The sequence below is a fragment of the Mobula hypostoma genome, chromosome 20 (genome assembly GCF_963921235.1).
Source record: "Mobula hypostoma chromosome 20, sMobHyp1.1, whole genome shotgun sequence".
In the NCBI taxonomy this organism is placed as follows: Eukaryota; Metazoa; Chordata; class Chondrichthyes; order Myliobatiformes; family Myliobatidae; genus Mobula; species Mobula hypostoma.
Window position 1 is genome coordinate 44,386,613 of NC_086116.1, and position 19,335 is coordinate 44,405,947.

A 19,335-nucleotide genomic window follows, 5' to 3' on the forward strand; every position below is an offset into this window, starting at 1 on the left:
GAATAGATGGCTTTGTGGCTAAGTTTGCTGACGATACGAAGATAGGTGGAGGGGCCGGTAGTGCTGAGGAAACGGAGAGTCTGCAGAGAGACTTGGATAGATTGGAAGAATGGGCAGAGAAGTGGCAAATGAAGTACAATGTTGGAAAGTGTATGGTTATGCACTTTGGCAGCAAAAATAAACGGGCAGACTATTATTTAAATGGGGAAAGAATTCAAAGTTCTGAGATGCAACGGGACTTGGGAGTCCTCGTACAGGATTCCCTTAAAGTTAACCTCCAGGTTGAGTCAGTAGTGAAGAAGGCGAATGCAATGTTGGCATTCATTTCTAGAGGAATAGAGTATAGGAGCAGGGATGTGATGTTGAGGCTCTATAAGGCGCCGGTGAGACCTCACTTGGAGTACTGTGGGCAGTTTTGGTCTCCTTATTTAAGAAAGGATGTGCTGACGTTGGAGAGGGTACAAAGAAGATTCACTAGAATGATTCCGGGAATGAGAGGGTTAACATATGAGGAACATTTGTCCGCTCTTGGACTGTATTCCTTGGAGTTTAGAAGAATGAGGGGAGACCTCATAGAAACATTTCGAATGTTAAAAGGCATGGACAGAGTGGATGTGGCAAAGTTGTTTCCCACGATGGGGGAGTCTAGTACGAGAGGGCATGACTTCAGGATTGAAGGGCGCCCTTTCAGAACAGAAATGCGAAAAAAATTTTTTTAGTCAGAGGGTGGTGAATCTATGGAATTTGTTGCCACGGGCAGCAGTGGAGGCCAAGTATTTAGGGCAGAGATTGATAGGTATCTGAGTAGCCAGGGCATCAAAGGTTATGGTGAGAAGGCGGGGCAGTGGGACTAAATAGGATAAAATGGATCAGCTCATGATAAAATGGCGGAGCAGACTCGATGGGCCAAATGGCCTACTTCTCCTTTGTCTTATGGTCTTAATGTTGCTCTTTCACAGGAGGACATGGCTTTGAGGATAACAATAACAGCCGAGATGATATTCCATGATCACATCTAATGCAAAGCCACATCAACGGTAGATCTGCAATTGTCTCTAACCCAGACAGAACTTACCCAGTCTCTGCTTGGGTTTGATGTTTTCTGAATCGTCCCCATTAATATTAACAGACACAAACTGCATTGTGCAGTTGCTCAGCCCTGGATCCATGCAGACAACTGAAAGAAAGAGCATTCAACAGCAATTTAAAAGGTAATCCATTTAAGTCTAATATCATAGAACATGAACAATATATTTAGCCTATGTTGTACTGACCTACTTCACAATCAATCTTACCCTTCCCTCCTTCACAATCGAAAGCGCTCCATTTTTCTTACATCTACGTGCCTATCTAAGAGTTTCTTAAATATCCCTACTGTATCTGCCTCCATAACTAATGTTGCTTGGATTGGAGGGCGTAGCTTTCGAGAGTAGGTTGACTGTACTTGGCCTTTTCTCCTTGGAGCGATGGAAGTTGAGAGGTGACCTGCTAAGAGATGTATAAGATGATGAGGGGCATTGATCATGTGGATAGCCAGAGGCTTTTCCCCCAGGGCTGAAATGGCTAATACGAGGGGGCATAGTTTTAAGGTGCTTGGAAATGTCAGGGGTAAATTTTTCCACACACACTGGTAGGTGTGTGGAATCCACTGCCGCTGCCGGCGGTGGAAGCGAATACAATAGGGTCTTTTAAGAGCCTCTTAGATAGGTACATGGAGCTTAGAAAAACAGGGCAATGCGCTAGGGAAATTCTAGGCAGTTTCTAGAGTAGGTTACATGGTTGGCACAACATTGTGGGCCGAAGGGCCTGTAATATGCCGTAGATTTCTATGTTCTATGTTTATCCCTGGCAATGTATTCCAGTCACTGTGTAAAAATCCTACCTTTGACATCTCCCAGAAACTTTCCTCCACTCAACTTAAAAGTATTTCCTCTGGTGTTGGCCATTTCCACCCTGGGAAAAAGCACTGGCTGCCCACTCTATCTATGCCTCTTATCAGCTCATGTCCTTCTCCTATCCATATTCTTATCTATGATGGGGAGGCATCTTTGGAACAGTTGTATGTACTTTGTATCTTTAGTCTTGTGATTTAAAGGGGAAGATTTAAAAGGGACCCAAGGGTCAGGTTCTTCAGCCAGTAGGTGTGGGTACGTGGCACGAGCTGCCAGAGGCAATTACAATGGGAGCATGTCACTGAGAACGTAGGGAGTGCTGCCTTTCCAGTGAGACAGTAACCCAAGATCCTGTCTGCTGTCTTAGGTGGGGTAAATCATTTTGAGAGGGAAAGTGCAATGGAGTGAGAGGAGTTTGCCGTCTTGGCCAATATCTTTCCTTCAATCACTGAGAACTGTTTGTTGGAGTTCGCTGTGCATAAATTGCCCCGTGTTATCAGCTGCTTCAGTTCCTGATTTACCTTTGATATGCAGAACTAAAACTGTTGTAACGTACAAAGCCATTCTGAACAGATGCCTCAGTGTCAGACCTGGTTCCCTTCACCTCACAGTCTCTCACTATGACCTTGCATCTTATTTTTACCTGCACTGCACTTTCTCTGGACTGTTACACTTTATTCTGCATTGTTATTGTTTTACCTTATTCTACCCTCAACGCACTGTGTAATGAACAGTATGCAAGAAAAACTTTTCGCTATCCTGGTACATGTGACAATAATAAACCAATTCCAGTTGCAGCTACAAGAAGCTGCAGAGTCGTGGACACAGCCCAGCACAGCAACAAGCCTCCCCTCCACAGATGTTGTCTAGAATTCCCACTGCCTTGGTAAAACAATCAGTTTAATATACCCACCCAACCAGACCTTCTCTCAGCAGGCAGAAGATAGAACAGTCTGAAAGCATATATCACCCGGGTCAAGGACCACCTGTACCCCATTGTTAGCAGACTCTTGAATGGACCCCACAATCTACCTTGTTATGAACTTGTACTTTATCATTTACCTGAACTGCACTATTTTTTGGTAGTTTTTACACTTTATTCAGCATTGTTATTGTTTTAATTTATTCTAGCTCAATGCACTGCGCAACAACCAGATCTATATGAACAGTATACAGGACAGCTTTTTTCCCATTGTAACTCGATACATGACAATAATAATTCTAATTTCAATTCAATTTTAGGAAGGAGAGCAAGATCAGAACTCAATAAGGGATGGCCGATGCGGTGGGGGGGGGGGGGGCAGGTGGACAGAATTGGTGTCAGCAGTTGTTTGTGTCAAACCTGGACCAGTGCCACTGATCTCTCCCTTGTATCCGGTCTCCTCCAACAGCTCCCGCAAGGCTGCTGCTTCTGCAGTCTCCCCATCATCAATGAGACCTGCAAGCAGAGCGGGAGAACTGAGAGTTACATTTGAATAGCAGGCCTGCTTTTACCCTGTCCCACAATGTCTCCTTTATTCACCATCAAATAGTTCACTCATTCCATTTCATTAACTATATTAAATTTAGACTAAAAAAATATTAGTATCACCATGAAACCTCAGCTGAATCACTGGTGTCCTTTGGGGAGAAAAACTTGTGGTTTTTTTGAATAGAAATTGCAAGAAACTCTCAACAGGTCAGGCAGTAACTGTGGAGAGAAAAACTGTCAACATCCTTTTGCTGGAGACACAAGAGACTGCAGGTGCTGGAATCTGGAGCTAAAAAGCAAACTGCTGGAGGAACTCCGCAGGTCAGGCATCATCTGTGGAGGGAAATGAACAGTTGATGTTTTGAGGATTGTCTATTTCCCTTCGTAGATGCTACCTGATCCTTTGAGTTGCTCCAGCGGTGTGTTTTTTGCTTAATATTTGATCCATTCCATTAACTGTTTCCCTCCACAGATGCTGCCTGAGCTGCTGAGAGTTTCTTGCAATTTCTAACAGCAAACAGTTTTTATTTCAGATTTTCAGCAGCTGCAATTTTTGAATTTCCAATCTGCCAATGTGACCTCTATATAAATCCAAGCCCACGGTCTTGACTCTGAAATGAACTGGCAAGACATTAGTTCAAGGAAAGTTAGGGACTGACCTTGTCAACAAAGCCCAAATCTTGTGAATTAACTTTAAAACGAAAATGCAACTAATTGCAAATTGGAACAGCCACTAGCCACATTAACGGCAATTGGTTTAACCCTGGCAATTAGTTAAGATTAACATCTGTGGTTAACCTCAACTAATGAGATTAGGGAGGCATGGTAGTGTAGTGGCAAGTGCAGCACTACAGCGCCAGCTTATCAGTTCCTGCCACTGTTTGTAAAGAGATCTTATGTTTGCCCCGTGACCACATGGGTTTCCAATTTCCTCACATATTCCAAACAAGATGTACAGGTTAGGGTTTGTGAGTTGTGGGCATGCTCTGTTGGCACTGGAAGGATGGGAACACTTGCGGACTGCCCCCAGCACATCCTCTGGTTGTGTTGGTTGTTAACGCAAACAACTCATTTCACTGAATGTTTCGATGTACATGTGATAAATAAATGAATCTGATTCTACATCACCGGCAGGGAGTTCCAGGCAGTAGCATCCCATTGGTGGTCTGAACTGTTTCACCAGGATCAAGCAGTCGTAATGGAGTGTCCTTTTCAGCACTGCCAGTATACCTACACCTAAACATTTGGAAAAAGCGGGGGTTAATATTCCGAAATTCAAAGTAAATTGTTATCAAAGTACATATACGCAGTACGTTACCATATACTTTCCTGCGAATCATTTTCTTGCAGGCATTTACAGGGATGTTATATTAAACAATAGATTTTATGAAAAAATATACATCAATACAGGCAAACAATGAAGGTGCAAAAAAAGAAGACAAACTCTGCAATTAAAAAAATAAAACTGAGAACACGAGTTGTAAAGAATCCTTGAAAGTGAGTCTGTAGGTTGTGGAATCAGTTCAGAGTTGTAGTGAGTGAAGTTATCCACACCGATGAGGTGCCTGATGGTTATAGTGTAATATCTGTTCCTGAAGCTGGTGACGTGGGCTTCTGCACTTTCTGCCTGATGGAAACGGTGATTTCAAACTGAGGACCAACTACATAGACTGCAGTGGGAGATACACTAGCACAATACCAGAGAGCCAGCGAGTGGATGGCACAGAAGCAGGTACCCCCCGAGACCCATTGACCCCTCCACAGCAATCCCCATAGTTCCTTCAAACTCCCCAGATTCCACCCCTTATCCATATTCTGGGGACAATTTACAGCAGCCAATTAAGCTCCCTTCTTGCACGTCTTTGGGAGATGGGAGGAAAGCACACAGTCACAGGGAGAACATGCAAACTCTGACATACAGCCGACGCTGGAGGTCAGGATCAAACCCGGGTGCACACACTCCAGTCTACGTCAATGGTGTTGAGCTTGAGAGAATTGAGAGCTTCAGGTTACTAGGAGTGAACATTTCCAACAGTCTATCAGGGTCTAACCACACGGACACCACCATCAAGAAAGCTCAGCGACACATCTATTTCCTCAGGAGGATAAAGAAATTTGGCATGTCCCCTTTTGACACTCACCAATTTTTAAAATCGATGCACCACAGAAAGCATCCTAGGCAGATGTATCACAGCTTGGTAGGACAACTGCTTTGCCCAAGATCACAAGAAACTGCAGAGTTCTGGACACAACTCAGCACATCATGTAAACCAGTCTCCCCTCCATGGCATCTGTCTACACTTCTTGCTGCCTCGATAAAACAGCCAACATAATTAAAGACCCCACGCATCCTCCATTGGGCAGAAGATACAAAATTATTAAAGCATGTACCACCAGGGCCAAGGACAGCTTCTACCCTGCTGTTACAAGACGACTGATGATTCCCCAGTAAGATGTACTCTTGTCTGCACAAACTACCTCGTTATGACCTTGTACCTTGTTTACCTGCACTGTACTTTCTCTGCAACTGTAACACTATATTCTACACTTTGTTTTCTCTTGTACTAAGGCAACCTACTGCTGTAATATGATCTGTATGAATGTTTATGCAAGACAAGCTTTTCACTGTACCTCAGTACATGTGATGATAAATCAATTTACGAACTCCTCTTCACTATGAGGAACCATCCCTACATGCCAAACCCACCAATTACCATCCTAATCCTGAAGATCTTCCAGGTTAGCTTTCACAGGCTGACGAAACATCCTTGATTCATCAATGAGTGGAAATGGTAAAATAGGAACAGTCTTCATGTCCCAGCTGGTGTTCACTGCCTGTGGACAGAAGAGAGGAAGGAGGCAGCAGACAAGGACAAAGCTGTCTGAATTTGGGGACTTGGAGAGAGATAGTACAGTGACACTGTGAGACACTGGCCCACCACGCAAAAGACAGCTCTGCATGCAACTGCAAGAAACTACAGAGTGTTGTACACACAGCTCAGTACATCACAGAAAACAGCCTCCCCACTATACTTCTCACTGTCTCAGTAAAGCAGCCAGTATAATCAAAGAGGCCACCCACCTGACATTCTCTCTTCTCCCCTCTCCCATCAGGAAGATACAAAAGCCTGAAAGCATGCAACAGCGAGTTCAAGCACAGCTTCTATTGCTCTATCACCAGACTCTGGAATAGATCTCTTGTACTTGGTACACGTGACAATAATAAACCAATATCAAGAGATCAGGGTTCAATCCCGACCTCTGATGCTGTTTTAACATTCACCTTCTGACTGTATGCACCCACCAGTACTCTTGCTCCCCCCCCCCCCACATCCCTGAAAACATGCATACAGGTTAATTAGCTGCTGGAAAGAGTGAGTGGTTATGTGGGGAGTGAATCGGTTTATTATTCTCAGTGAAAAGCTTTGCTTTGCATGCCATCCGTACAGATCATTTCATCACATACTGAAGTAGTACAAGGGAAAACAATAACAGTGCAGAATGAAGTGTTACAGTTACAGATCACATGCAGTGCAGGTGGACATTAAGGCACAAGACCATAACAAGGTAGAATATGATGTCAAAAGTCCATTTTTCATAAAATATTCCTATAACATTGGAGCAGAAGCAGATCTTCTGCCCTATTCCTTTATTCATTTCCAGTCCTGAAAAAGCGTCTCAGTCCAAAATGCTGACTGTTCATTTCGATAGACGCTGCCTGACCAGCTGAATTCCTTCAGTACTCTGTGTGCATTGCTCAAGATTTCCAGCATTTGCAGAATCTTTTGTGTCTGTCATTTCTAACTCTCCCAGAAAGTGTGGAGAATCAGGCAGAGCTGCAGACACTTCATCAGACACTGGCTGATCCACTGGTGGCTCAGTGTCCACAGTCCAGAGTGCAGAACTCCAAAACTTTACAACCCTTTCATGCAACGAAAAATTCTCCATTCCCTCTTCACCCAGGACTAAGCCCCCATTTCCAAATGTTCCAGTCAGTGAAGCAAACCCTCAGCATCCGCCCTTCCCAAAACCAAGTTGAACCACATTCCATTCCCACAGAAGGGGGTATAGTAGCGTAGTGGTTAGCATATCAGCCCCATGACCAGGGTTCAATCACAACTGTCTTTCAGGAGTTTGTATGCTCTCCTTGTGTCCTTTGGGTGCTCTGGTTTCCTCCCACATTCTAAAGAGGTTTGGGTTAGCAGATTAATTGGTCACATTGGTGTAATTGGACAGCGTGGGTCACTGGGCCCGAAGGACCTGTTACAGTGCTGCAACTCTAAATAAAATACATAAGTTACATTAAAACATACAGGAAATATGGATGCAGCCACCAAACTCTGCTTGCCGCCTTACCATCACATTTACTATTCGGTTTCCTGGTCGTTCTTTTCACCGTTTCCCATACCCTGTTTTAACAAAATAAAACAAATGAAACAAAAGAGAATAGAACAACAGCTCATATCAATATCACTGTAAGTACACAACAATAATCAGTGTGGTATTTCAAAGGGGTATTAATCATGTGATGGCGAAATGCGTTTCGAGGAGACTTTGAAGTAGAGAAGGACCGAGAGAAAGCGAAAACAGGACACATGGCCTGACAGTTGAGGACACATTTCCTAAAGCTGGAACCTGAAGTAGGAAGAAGCAGGAAGGAGAGGGGGAGGAATTAGATGTTCTGTGACGATGGGCTGTAGTATACAGGAGTGTTCAAAGTAACTTCAAAGTACATACATGTTGTCATATACAGTAGATTCCAATTAACTGGGACACATCAGGACCAGTACATTTTGGCCCAATTAAGCAGCCGCCCCAATTAGTCAAAGTTTCATGGAAAAATGAAAAAGACAAACTACCTTTTAACTGAGTAATCAATTATGTACCATATTTAAATGAAATACAGAATAAATTAGAACACTAACAATACCACTACGGCACTATAAAACTGTAGTTTCTCACAGTTATTGAAAGAGGATGTCATCCAGGGCACACTGCCATGTTCATTTGATTTACTGTAAATAAACAAATTCAATGCTGACACCTAGTGCAGATAATGAACTGTCTTCAAACAATGCTTTAGATAATTGCATCCTCCAAATATTAATTTCCATTGTAACGTTCAAGATGATTGTCGATACCTTAAAATTCTTTGTAGTTCCTAACTTGTTGAAATAGTGAAATCATTTCATTTTCACCCCCAGGTATTTCTGACAATCCCAAACATGAATGCTTGAAACTACGGTGAGCAAAACAGTTTGAACTCTCCTGCTATTTCTCACCAACTATCAGTGACAAATATCACTGCTGTTCAAAAACAAACTGACGGTATTTAAAAACTGACTGCTCTAAACACGTGTAGTGTTTAATCGCAACACAAGTGCGTGTGACTAGTGCTAGCTAGAAACTCAGGCAACAGTCTCCTGTCCCAGTTATGCAGCATAGTGTCCCAAAAAAAAAGGGATTCCTGGCTATTTTCTCAACTAGTTTTGGTTCTTTAAGAGTTGTCCCAAATAAGAGGCTGTCTCAATTAACTGATGGACCAATTAACCAGAATCCACTGTACCACCTTGAGATGCATTTTCTTGCAGGCATTTACAGGAAAAATAAATAAATACAATAGAATTTATGGAAAACTATACATACACAAAGACCGATGAACAACCAGTGTGCAAGAGAAGGCAAACTGTGTAAATAAAAACAATGTCATCACACAATTGGTGGTTCAGGAAGGAAGCTGACAATGAATGTCATAAGGTCACAATGGATGTGGCAAAGGTCAATTACAGGCAGGCAATAAATGCTGACCTTGATGGCAACACTGAAATCCCCAGAAATTACTGTAAGAAAAAGGATAAAAATGTACAAGAAAGCATATATTCAAATGTTCGCCTATGAATTAAATCCGCAGCATGCTCTTGCAGCCCTGAGGCATTCGTTACAGATATTCTCAGTTGTTGCTGATACATCCAGTTACATCCCACAAAAATTATCCAACGAAACTGCTTTTTCCTAAACATAATTGCTTCCGCCCCTCAGTTTCAGTCAGTTTTACCAGTTTAAAAAAAAAGAAAAAATTTGGGGACGCCACTGTAGCATAGTAGTTAATGCGACTCTATTACAGCTCAGAGCACTGGAGTTCGGAGTTCAATTCGGTGCCTTCTGTAAGGGGTATGTATGTTCTCCCCGTGACCACGGGGGTTTCCTCCAGGTGCTCCGGTATCCTGTAAACTGACCTGCGATTAAGCTAGTGTGGGTCGCTGAGCCAGAACGGCCTGTTCTACGCTGTATTATAAATATACATAAAGAATAAAATTCACACACAGAAGCAACAAACCCGTCATGGAGGATGGAAACAGGCCCTTCAGCTCACCTGGTCCATACTGACCAAGATCACCAGGTAAGCTAATCCCACCTGCCCGCTTTTGGCCCATATCGCTCTGAACTTTCCGTATCCATCTACCTGTCCAATTGCCTTTTAAATGTTGTTAATGTACCTGCTTCAACCACTTCCTCTGGCCGCTCATTCCATATACTGACCACACTCAATTTGTGTCTCAGGTTTCTACTGAATCTTTTCCCTACACATATACTCTCTAGTTCTTGATTCCTCATCCCTGGGAAAAAGACTGAGTGAATGCACTTCATCTTGCCCTTCATGACCTTACACATCTCTACAAGGTCACGCCTCATCTTCCTAGTTCCAAGGAATAAGGTCCCAACCTGCTCAATCGCTTTCCAAAACTCAGCTCATGTCTCAGCAACATCCTTGTACCTTGCATCTATTCATTATATCCAGCTGAAATGGCATTTATCCTATAATAGGGCGACCAGAACGGAAGAAAGTTAGGTGGATGAAGGCTGCTGAAAGGTGCCAAGAAATGGGACCTTTCCCTGAGTGCCCAAGTCTATACCTGGTTTTGCCAGCAGGGTCGATGTAGGTTGTCTGGAAAAGCTGAGCCCATTTGCCTTTTGCCAGAACCTGGAAAAAAATTAACAGCACACTCAATTAGAATCAAAGAACACTACAGCAAAGAAACAGGCACTTCAGCCCATCTAGTCCATGCTAAACTATTATTTTGCCTAGAACCATCAACCTGTGGCTGAATCATAGCCCTCCATGTATGTATCCCAACTTCCTAAATGCTGAAGTCGAACCCGCCTCCATCACTTCCCCTTAAATATTTCTCCTTTCACCTTAAACCCAAGACCTCTACTTCTAACAAGACAGAGTCTGCAGATGCTGGAAATCCGAGAAACACACACAAAAAGCTGGAGGAACTCAGCAGGCCAGGCAGCATCTATGGAAAAAAAACACGCTGACGATTCTGGCCTAAACCCTTCGGCAGAACTTCTACTTCTAGTCTTACCCAACTTCGGTGGAAAAAGCCTGCTTGCATTTACACTAAACATTGTACCCCTCTATCAATTCTCCTCTCATTCCCCTACGCTCCAGGGAATAAAGGCCAAATCTATTCAGGTCCTCAGCTCTAATTATTGGTGTTCTAGTGATGGTCCACTAATCACAAGCTGTTTCTCAGATGCTCTTTCCTGTGTTATATTCCAGACAGATTCTGTGAGGTATCTGAGGGCCAGCTGGCAGTTTGCATACCGCCAAAGGCCAATGTTAAGCGAGCACTGGAGATATTGAGTGCAACGATTACTAAACAAAAAACAACCTTCCCCAACACCTTTCAGATCATTGTCAGGACTTATGAAGAAATCTCTGCCCTATTACTAACATATCACTTGCAACACAACGTATCCCAACACACTCGACCTCTGTTATACAATGATTAGGTCTGCATTTCGGGAAATTTGACTGTCTGGCTGTCCTCCTTCTATCTGCATATCGGCAGAGCCTAAAGAGGCAAGGACAACAAAGGGGAAGCTGTGTGAGGCAGAGGAGTGGCTATTGGATTGCTTTGAATCGGTGCTTTAAGCCATGTTCAAGGACTCATAAGAGAATCAGAACAATAACGCCACGGTTGTCACAGACATTATAAAAAGTGTAACAGTCAAGTGTATCCCCACAAAATCATTCTGCCTTTCCCAACCAGAAGCCTTGGATGCACCAAGAGATCCGCAATCTCCTGAGGGCCAGATCAGTGGTGTTCAGGTCTGGCAACCGAGTAAGATACAAGAGGACTCGGTAAGAGCTCCAGAAAGCTACCACACATGCAAAGTGGCAATTCCAGAGCAAACTTGAATCGCTGAAGGATGCTCGACCACTGTGACAGGGCTTGAATGGTATCACCTCCTACAAAGTGAAACCAAGATTAGTCCATGCCTTTTATGCTCTATTTGACCATCAACAATGGGGGCTTCTTCACAAACTCACACAGACCCCAATGACCCTACGGTTTCAGTCTCTGAGGCTGATGTGAGAGCATTCTTTAGGAGAGTGAACCCGCAGAAAGCATCCACCCCATACGAGGTACCTGGCAAAGTACTGAAGACCTGGACTGATCAACTGGATGGGGTTTCACGGGTATCTTTAACCTCTCACTTTGGCAGTCTGACATACCAACCTGCTTCAGGCAGGCTCTGTGCCTAAGAAGAACATGGTAACCTGCCTCAAAATCTATCGTCTAGTGGCACTTACGTCCACAGAGGTGAAGTGCTTTGAGAGCTTGGTGATGTAACATATCAACTCCTGCCTGAGGAGTGACTTGGATCCGCTCCAATTTGCCTAACGGACAACAGGTCCACAGCAGATGCCATTTCATTGACTCTTCACTTGACACTGGAACATCTGGACAGCAAAGATACATACATCAGGATGCCCTTCATTGTCTGCAGCTCAGCATTCAATACTATCATCTCCTCAGAACTAATCAATAAGCTCCAAGATCTAGGCCTCAACACCTCCTTGTGTAACTAGATCCTCAATTTCCTCACTTTCAGACCCCAGCCAGTTTGGATTGGCAACACCTTCTCCACAATCACCATCAGCACAGGTGCACCACAAGGTTGCATGCTGAACCTCCTGATCTACTCGCTTCATACTTATGACCGTGAGACTAAGCACAGCTCCAATGCTGTATTTAAGTTTGCTGATGACACCACTGTCATTGGCCGAATCAAAGGTGGTGATGAATTGGCATATAGGAGGGAGATCGAAAAACTGGCTGAGAGATGCCACAACAACAACCTCTCACTCAATGTCAGCAAGACCAAGGAGCTGACCATTGACTTGAGAAGAAAGTTGGAGGCCCACGAGCCAGTCCTCATTGGGGGATAAGAGGTGGCAGAGGTCAGCAAATTTAAATTCCTCATTGTTACCATTTCAGAGGACCTATCGTAGGTCAGCACGCAAGTGCCATTACAAAGAAAGCAACCTCTTCTGTCTTAGAAGTTTGCCAGTATTTGGCATGTCATCTAAAATTTTGACAAGTCTCTACAGATGTGTAGTAGAGAGAATATTGACTGATTGTATCATGGCTTGGTATGGAAACACCAATACCCTTCAACGGAAAAATCTACAAAAAGTAGTGGATTCAGCTCAGTCCCTCACGGGTAAAGCCCTCCCCCTCATTGAGGACTCACACCACCAGGTTCAGGAACAGTAATCCTCAATCATCAGGTTCTTGAACCAGAGGAGATAACTTCACTAATCCCAACACTGAACTGTTCCCATAACCAATGGACTCACTTACAAGGACTCTTCATCTCATGTTCTCAATATTTATTGCTCATTTACTTATTATCATCATTTTTCCTATTTTTTTCCCTATGTATTTACCGTGAATCTCCCCAAGAAACTTGATCTCAGGGTTGTATATGGTTACATACAAATACTCTGAACTTTGAAATGAATCACTGGGTGGGATGGAGACTGATCTTGTTGAGTGGTGGACAAGAGCACGGCAGTTAACACCTTACAGCTCCAGCAAACTGGGTTCCATTCCACTGCTGTCTGTAAGGAGTTTGCACGTTCTCCCTGTGACTGCGTGGGTTTCCTCTGGATGCTCTGGTTTCCTCCCAAATTTCATTCCAAAGACGTACTGGTTAGAGTTAGTAACTTGTGGGCACGCTATGTTGGCACCAGAAACATGGTGATGGTTGGGTATATTTAATGTGGAGGTTGATGGGTTCCTGATTAGTAAGGGTGTCAAAGGTTATGGGGAGAAGGCAGGAGAGTAAAGTTGTAAAGGAATAATAAATCAGCCATAATGGAATGGCTGCAAATGGACTGCATGACCTAATTCTGCTCCAATGTCTTATGGCCTTAACATTACCTCCTCTTTGACGATGGACTGACAAGTTTGATTGTTTAGCTCCATCTTTGTTCTTGCTTTTAGAAGTCAATGTTTAACTTCACTCTTTGGGCAACACAACCAAACTGAATGGATGCCTAGATTCAGACTTTGCAATTGAGATCCTTCCACTCTGAAGACTCAGTCCTCTGTCCAACGTTTTCCTCAATCTGAAACGAAACAGCGAAACAAAAACTCAGTTTAGCAGAATGCCTTCCAGAAGCATTTCAATCAAATAATTTCTATTACTATCTTTGGTTAACAAAATCTATCTGACTTGCGTTTAATGTTAACAATTGGTCTGGCATCAGTAGCTGTTTGCAAGCAGGTTGCACACTTGTGTTTAAAAGTGTTTTCAAACTTCAGCTCTAAACCCCGAGGCCCATTCCCAAACACAACCGCCCTCTCCTCCACAGTTTCCAACCAGCAGAAATAAGTTATTTCCATCCATCTTCTCAGATCATCTAAAGCTTGTGCACTTGAATTACACCACCACTTAAATCTTCTGTGTTATACAGTATTCAGCCCTAGTCAGTGTAATGTTGCTCCTTGTTATTTTAAACTTGGAGTCCAGCTCTATTAAAATTAATTAATTTATGGATACATGCTGTTGTGCTAATAACAGGCCCTTCTGGCCCAACAAGCCTGTGCTACCCAATTACAACCACGTGCACAATTAACCTACTATCTGCAAACAACAGGAATTCTGCAGATGCCAGAAATTCAAGCAACACACATAAAAGTTGCTGGTAAATGCAGCAGGCCAGGCAGCATCTCTAGGAAGAGGTACAGTCGACGTCTCAGGCCGAGACCCTTCGTCAGGACTAACTGAAGGAAGAGTTAGTAAGAGATTTGAAAGTGGGAGGTGGAGGGGGAGATCCAAAATGATAGAAGACAGGAGGGGGAGGGATGGAGCCAAGAGCTGGACAGTTGATTGGCAAAGGGGATATGAGAGGATCATGGGACAGGAGGCCCAGGGAGAAGGAAAAGGGGGAGGGGGAAAAACCCAGAGGATGGGCAAGGGGTATAGTCAGAGGGACAGAGGGAGAAAAAGGAGAGTGAGAGAAAGAATGTGTGTATATAAATAAATAACGGATGGGGTACGAGGGGGAGGTGGGGCATTAGCGGAAGTTAGAGAAGTCAATGTTCATGCTATCCGGTTGGAGGCTACCCAGACGGAATATAAGGTGTTGTTCCTCCAACCTGAGTGTGGCTTCATCTTTACAGTAGAGGAGGCTGTGGATAGACATGTCAGAATGGGAACGGGTTGTGGAATTAAAATGTGTGGCCACTGGGAGATCCTGCTTTCTCTGGCGGACAGAGCGTAGGTGTTCAGCAAAGCAGTCTCCCAGTCTGCGTCGGGTCTCGCCAATATATAGAAGGCCACTTCGGGAGCACCGGACGCAGTATATCGCCCCGGCCGACTCACAGGTGAAGTGTTGCCTCACCTGGAAGGACTGTCTGGGGCCCTGAATGGTGGTAAGGGAGGAAGTGTAAGGGCATGTGTAGCACTTGTTCCACTTACAAGGATAAGTGCCAGGAGGGAGATCAATGGGGAGGGATGGGGGGGGGAACGAATGGACAAGGGTGTTGCGTAGGGAGCGATCCCTGCGGAAAGCAGAGAGAGGGGGAGGGAAAGATGTGCTTAGTGGTGGGATCCTGTTGGAGGTGGCGGAAGTTACGGAGAATATGTTGGACCCGGAGGCTGGTGGGATGGTAGGTGAGGACCAGGGGAACCCTATTCCTAGTGGGGTGGCGGGAGGATGGAGTGAGAGCAGACGTGCGTGAAATGGGGGAGATGCGTCTGAGAGCAGAGTTGATGGTGGAGGAAGGGAAGCCCCTTTCTTTAAAAAAGGAGGACATCTTCCTCGTCCTGGAATGAAAAGCCTCATCCTGAGAGCAGATGCGGCAAAGACGGAGGAATTGCAAGAAGGGGATGGCATTTTTGCAAGAGACAGGGTGAGAAGAAGAATAGTCCAGTGAGCTGTGAGAGTCAGTAGGCTTATAGTAGACATCCGTGCATAAGCTGTCTCCAGAGACAGAGACAGAAAGATCTAGAAAGGGGCGGGAGGTGTCGGAAATGGACCAGGTAATCTTGAGGGCAGGGTGAAAGTTGGAGGCAAAGTTAATAAAGTCAACGAGCTCTGCATGCGTGCAGGAAGCAGCGCCAATGCAGTCGTCGATGTAGCGAAGGAAAAGTGGGGGACAGATACCAGAATAGGCACGGAACATAGATTGTTCCGCAAAGCCAACAAAAAGGCAGGCATAGCTAGGACCCATACGGGTGCCCATAGCCACACATTTAGTTCGAAGGAAGTGGGAGGAGCCAAAGGAGTAATTATTAAGAGTAAGGAGTCCCATCGATGGGACCGTCCTGTTGCAGGAAAACAAGCCCAGGGCTGGCACTGATTCAGCGATATTGATGTGTTGCAATGATTTTATATGTTCATATGGGGGAAATATGCGCTGTGTGTTTAATATCCAAACGTTACTTAAAATGTTATGATGCTATTGACTTATCACCTATAGTCCGGTGGTGATTAACACCACCCCCCACCCCCGTCGGCCGGTCCGCAGGAATATTGTCAATATTAAACCGGTCTGCGGTGCAAAAAATGTTGGGGACCCCTGCTAAGCAGACCTATCAGTTTTCTCTGTGGGCGGGCTTTACAGTCGACCTCAAGAATAATGACAGTGTTGCTCGCTGCACTGTTTGCAACAGTGACTTTTCTATTGCCCATGGTGGGTTAAAATGTAAAAGACGTGTTGAGGTGAGTTTTACAGATGTCATTACAGCATAGCTAACGTTATTTAAACTAGCTGGCTAGCTGCTAAGGAGCTACGCTATTGATGTCCTACGTGATGAGGCCAAACTCCCTGTAGACTTGCTTAAAGTTGTAATAGAATAAACATGATAATATAAGTACATATTTTAATGTCACATTTGCTGCATATACCCAACTTGCTTTACAGATTAGACAAAATCACTAAACAAAGTATCACATACACCCTTGGAGGTCGACGGGGGGGGGGGGATGGTTGCTACCCCCCTGAGATGGTGGTGATACCTCCCTGAAATGAGTTTTTGCAGGGTGGGATCTCTGACATTGTATCGTGTAAACTGAGATAGTGCAAGAGGAAATGCCAAGGTAACAATAGCTGAAGAGGTAAAGTTAAGGGTTCGAGAATGTGGCAGCACCAACGAGAAGGGGACGTGAAAGAAGACGTGACTGGTCGGCCAGTAGTGGAGAAAAATGCTGTTCTGGAGTCTGGTCGTCCGGACTTTCAAGTTCAAAGAGGAGGTAATAATAAATTAGGCTTCAATGCTTGTTGATAACAAGCTTTGAAGCCAACGTCATCAAGAACCAACTAAGATGGAGCGGTCATGCTGTTCGGATGAAAGACGAACGTCTGCCGAAACAAATCTTCTACTCCCAGCTTAAAGAAGGCAAAGGTAAAAGAGGTGGACAACAGAAGAGATTCAAAGACGTCTTAAAAGCCAACATGAAGAAATGTAACATCGACATCAACAATTGGGAAACCAATGCCGAGGACCGGAAACTCTGGTAAGCCATCATCCGAGAAGGAACAGCAACTTTCGAAGCCAACAGATGTGCAGAATTAGAGGAAAAGAGAAGAAAATGGAAAGAGAGGCAGCAACAACCAAAGCCCGATCTGCCATCTTGAACTACCTGTCCTGAATGCGGAAGAACTTTCAAAGCCAAGATTGGACTCATAAGCTACTTGAGAGCCCATAAATAGATCAACGGAACGAAGACCATCATCCTCGACCTCGAGGGATAGCCTCGACGAGGATAACAAAGTTCCCCTCGAAGCGGCCCGGTCTGAGGAGACTTTACGGTGAAACAGCAAAACGGAGACAGCAGAGACTGTAGATGCCAGGAAAGTCCGGGCGAATGGCCTCGGCCGCGAATGGCGGCGCAGATGTCGCCCGACCTGGTGAGTTCCCCCAGCAATTTCTGTGAATAAGCAGCCTCCAGGACCCCACCGAGTGCCACTGACGACAGGAATACGTTAAATTAACCTTAACAGAAGTCTGATATGAAATTTCTCCTTAACTCAGGAACTAGATGAACACGACAGAGAGAGTTATATTTTATCCGGCTCACAGTTACGAAACTACCTGTTGTTGGGAAATTGTTGGTGACTCCATGTGCAACTCATCCCCTGGATTCTGGTCCAATTCTCGAACAGTGGCCAGAATTCACATCCTTATCCATTAAATAGCATTACTACTACACATAGAAAAGAAGAACATGGAATGGAACCCCTACCAATCAATGAAGGCGTTGCAAAGACAGATTGAGGAGTCATACACAATAAAGAATAAAATCTCCACAACAGCGGTCCCGAAACCTCAGTACCGACGATAGTTTTGTCATGCAGTGGGTAGGGGAAAGGTTTAAATTGCGTACACTTCCGGTACCGCGGAGATCTCGGAGAGGGAGGGAAGGTTTTAAACAACGTATACTTTCGGGGGAGGGGAGGGGAGGGGAGGAGGGAAGTGATAGGCGGTTGCACTCGGGGAATGATGGCCCCACCCTCCCCTCCTGGGGAGTGAGGGACGTTTGGGAGGACGGACACTTCCGGCCGGCGGTGGGGGCGATGAAGAAGGAGCAAGTGGCCCGCTGTCAGTTCTCCATCTGGTACCCTCTCTTCAGGCAGCACACGATCCGCAGGTGGGCTGTCCGGCACCGAGGGATCGCCGCGGGTTCGGGGGCGGCGCTGAGGGAGCACCGCGTGGCCAGGGGCGGGGTTGAGGGAACGCCGCGCGGCTTGAAAGGAGCGCTGTGCGGCCAAGGGAGCGTCTGCGTGAGGGTGAGGAAGGCTCTGCTGGAGGTGGGGTTTGGTGATGTTGAGTGAGTGCCCGTGGGAGGGGAAGCGAGGGAACTTTGCGGCACGGGAGCTGAAGTAAAGGAGATCTTTAAGTATGTGACTAAATACAATTCAGACGTAATTAGAAACCTGTGTTTTCTTTCTAATGCTTCTCCTGACTACCCCAGTAAGTGGCAGGGGTCTTGATGCACAAAGGGGAACTTGGAGTGTAAGTGCATAGCCCTGAAAGTAGATAGGGTGGTAAAGAAGGATATAACAGTTTAAAACTTTGGTTGGACCATTTTTGGAGCATTGTGTGCAGTTCTAGTTCCCCCCATTACAGGTGGGATGTGGATGCTTTTGAGAGTTTGCAGAAAAGGTTCACCAGGCAAGGCTGAGCTAACTTGAATTGATTTCTATGGGGTTTTGAAGGATGGAGAGAACCTGACAGGTAACACATAACAAAATGCTGGAGGAGCTCAGCAGGTCAGGCAGCATCTATGGAAAAGAATAAACAGTTGACATTTTCTGCCAAGACCCTTTTCTCTGGGAACCGGAGTGATAGAACTGGGGATGGGGCAGATAGATTGGGAAAATCAGGCTGGTGCTGATCTCCAAGAGAGTGAGTTTGTAGAATGCTTATGAGATGGCTTTTTAGAACAGCTTGTGGTTGAACCCATTGGGGGTGGGGGGGGATGTAATTCTGGACTGGATGTTGTGTAATAAACCAGATTTGGTTAAAGAGCTTAAGGTAAAGGAACCCTTCGGAGACTGATCATAATATGATAGAATTCACTTGCAGTTTGACAGGGGCATAATATGTATCAGTATTACAGCGGAGTAAAGGGAAATGCAGAGGCACGAGAGAGGAGCTGGC

At 44.9% G+C, this 19,335-nt stretch overlaps 2 protein-coding genes across 3 annotated transcripts in view; one reads left to right on the top strand and one right to left on the bottom strand.

The window, feature by feature from the left end:
- The window catches only part of nudt5 (nudix (nucleoside diphosphate linked moiety X)-type motif 5), a 28,270-nt gene extending 10,200 nt beyond the window's left edge, over positions 1-18,070 (bottom strand). Inside the window, exons 1-7 of the mRNA XM_063072775.1 lie at positions 17,918-18,070; positions 13,605-13,792; positions 10,278-10,345; positions 7,720-7,772; positions 4,492-4,599; positions 3,235-3,330; positions 1,076-1,177 (exon numbers count right to left, since the gene is read on the bottom strand). Of these exons, the coding sequence (XP_062928845.1) occupies positions 1,076-1,177; positions 3,235-3,330; positions 4,492-4,599; positions 7,720-7,772; positions 10,278-10,345; positions 13,605-13,649 (472 nt within the window). The 5' untranslated portion in view covers positions 13,650-13,792; positions 17,918-18,070. The remainder of the gene's footprint in view (positions 1-1,075; positions 1,178-3,234; positions 3,331-4,491; positions 4,600-7,719; positions 7,773-10,277; positions 10,346-13,604; positions 13,793-17,917) is intronic.
- The window catches only part of cdc123 (cell division cycle 123 homolog (S. cerevisiae)), a 34,002-nt gene continuing 32,099 nt past the window's right edge, over positions 17,433-19,335 (top strand). The window contains exon 1 of one of the 2 annotated variants that reach the window (XM_063072774.1): positions 17,433-17,582. Coding sequence is in view for 1 of the 2 variants with exons in the window: in XM_063072773.1 (XP_062928843.1) it covers positions 18,249-18,322 (74 nt within the window). In the remaining variant the exon portion in view is untranslated. Of the gene's footprint in view, positions 17,583-18,087; positions 18,323-19,335 lie in introns of those variants that run through there. The other variant, XM_063072773.1, reaches the window with a different exon arrangement.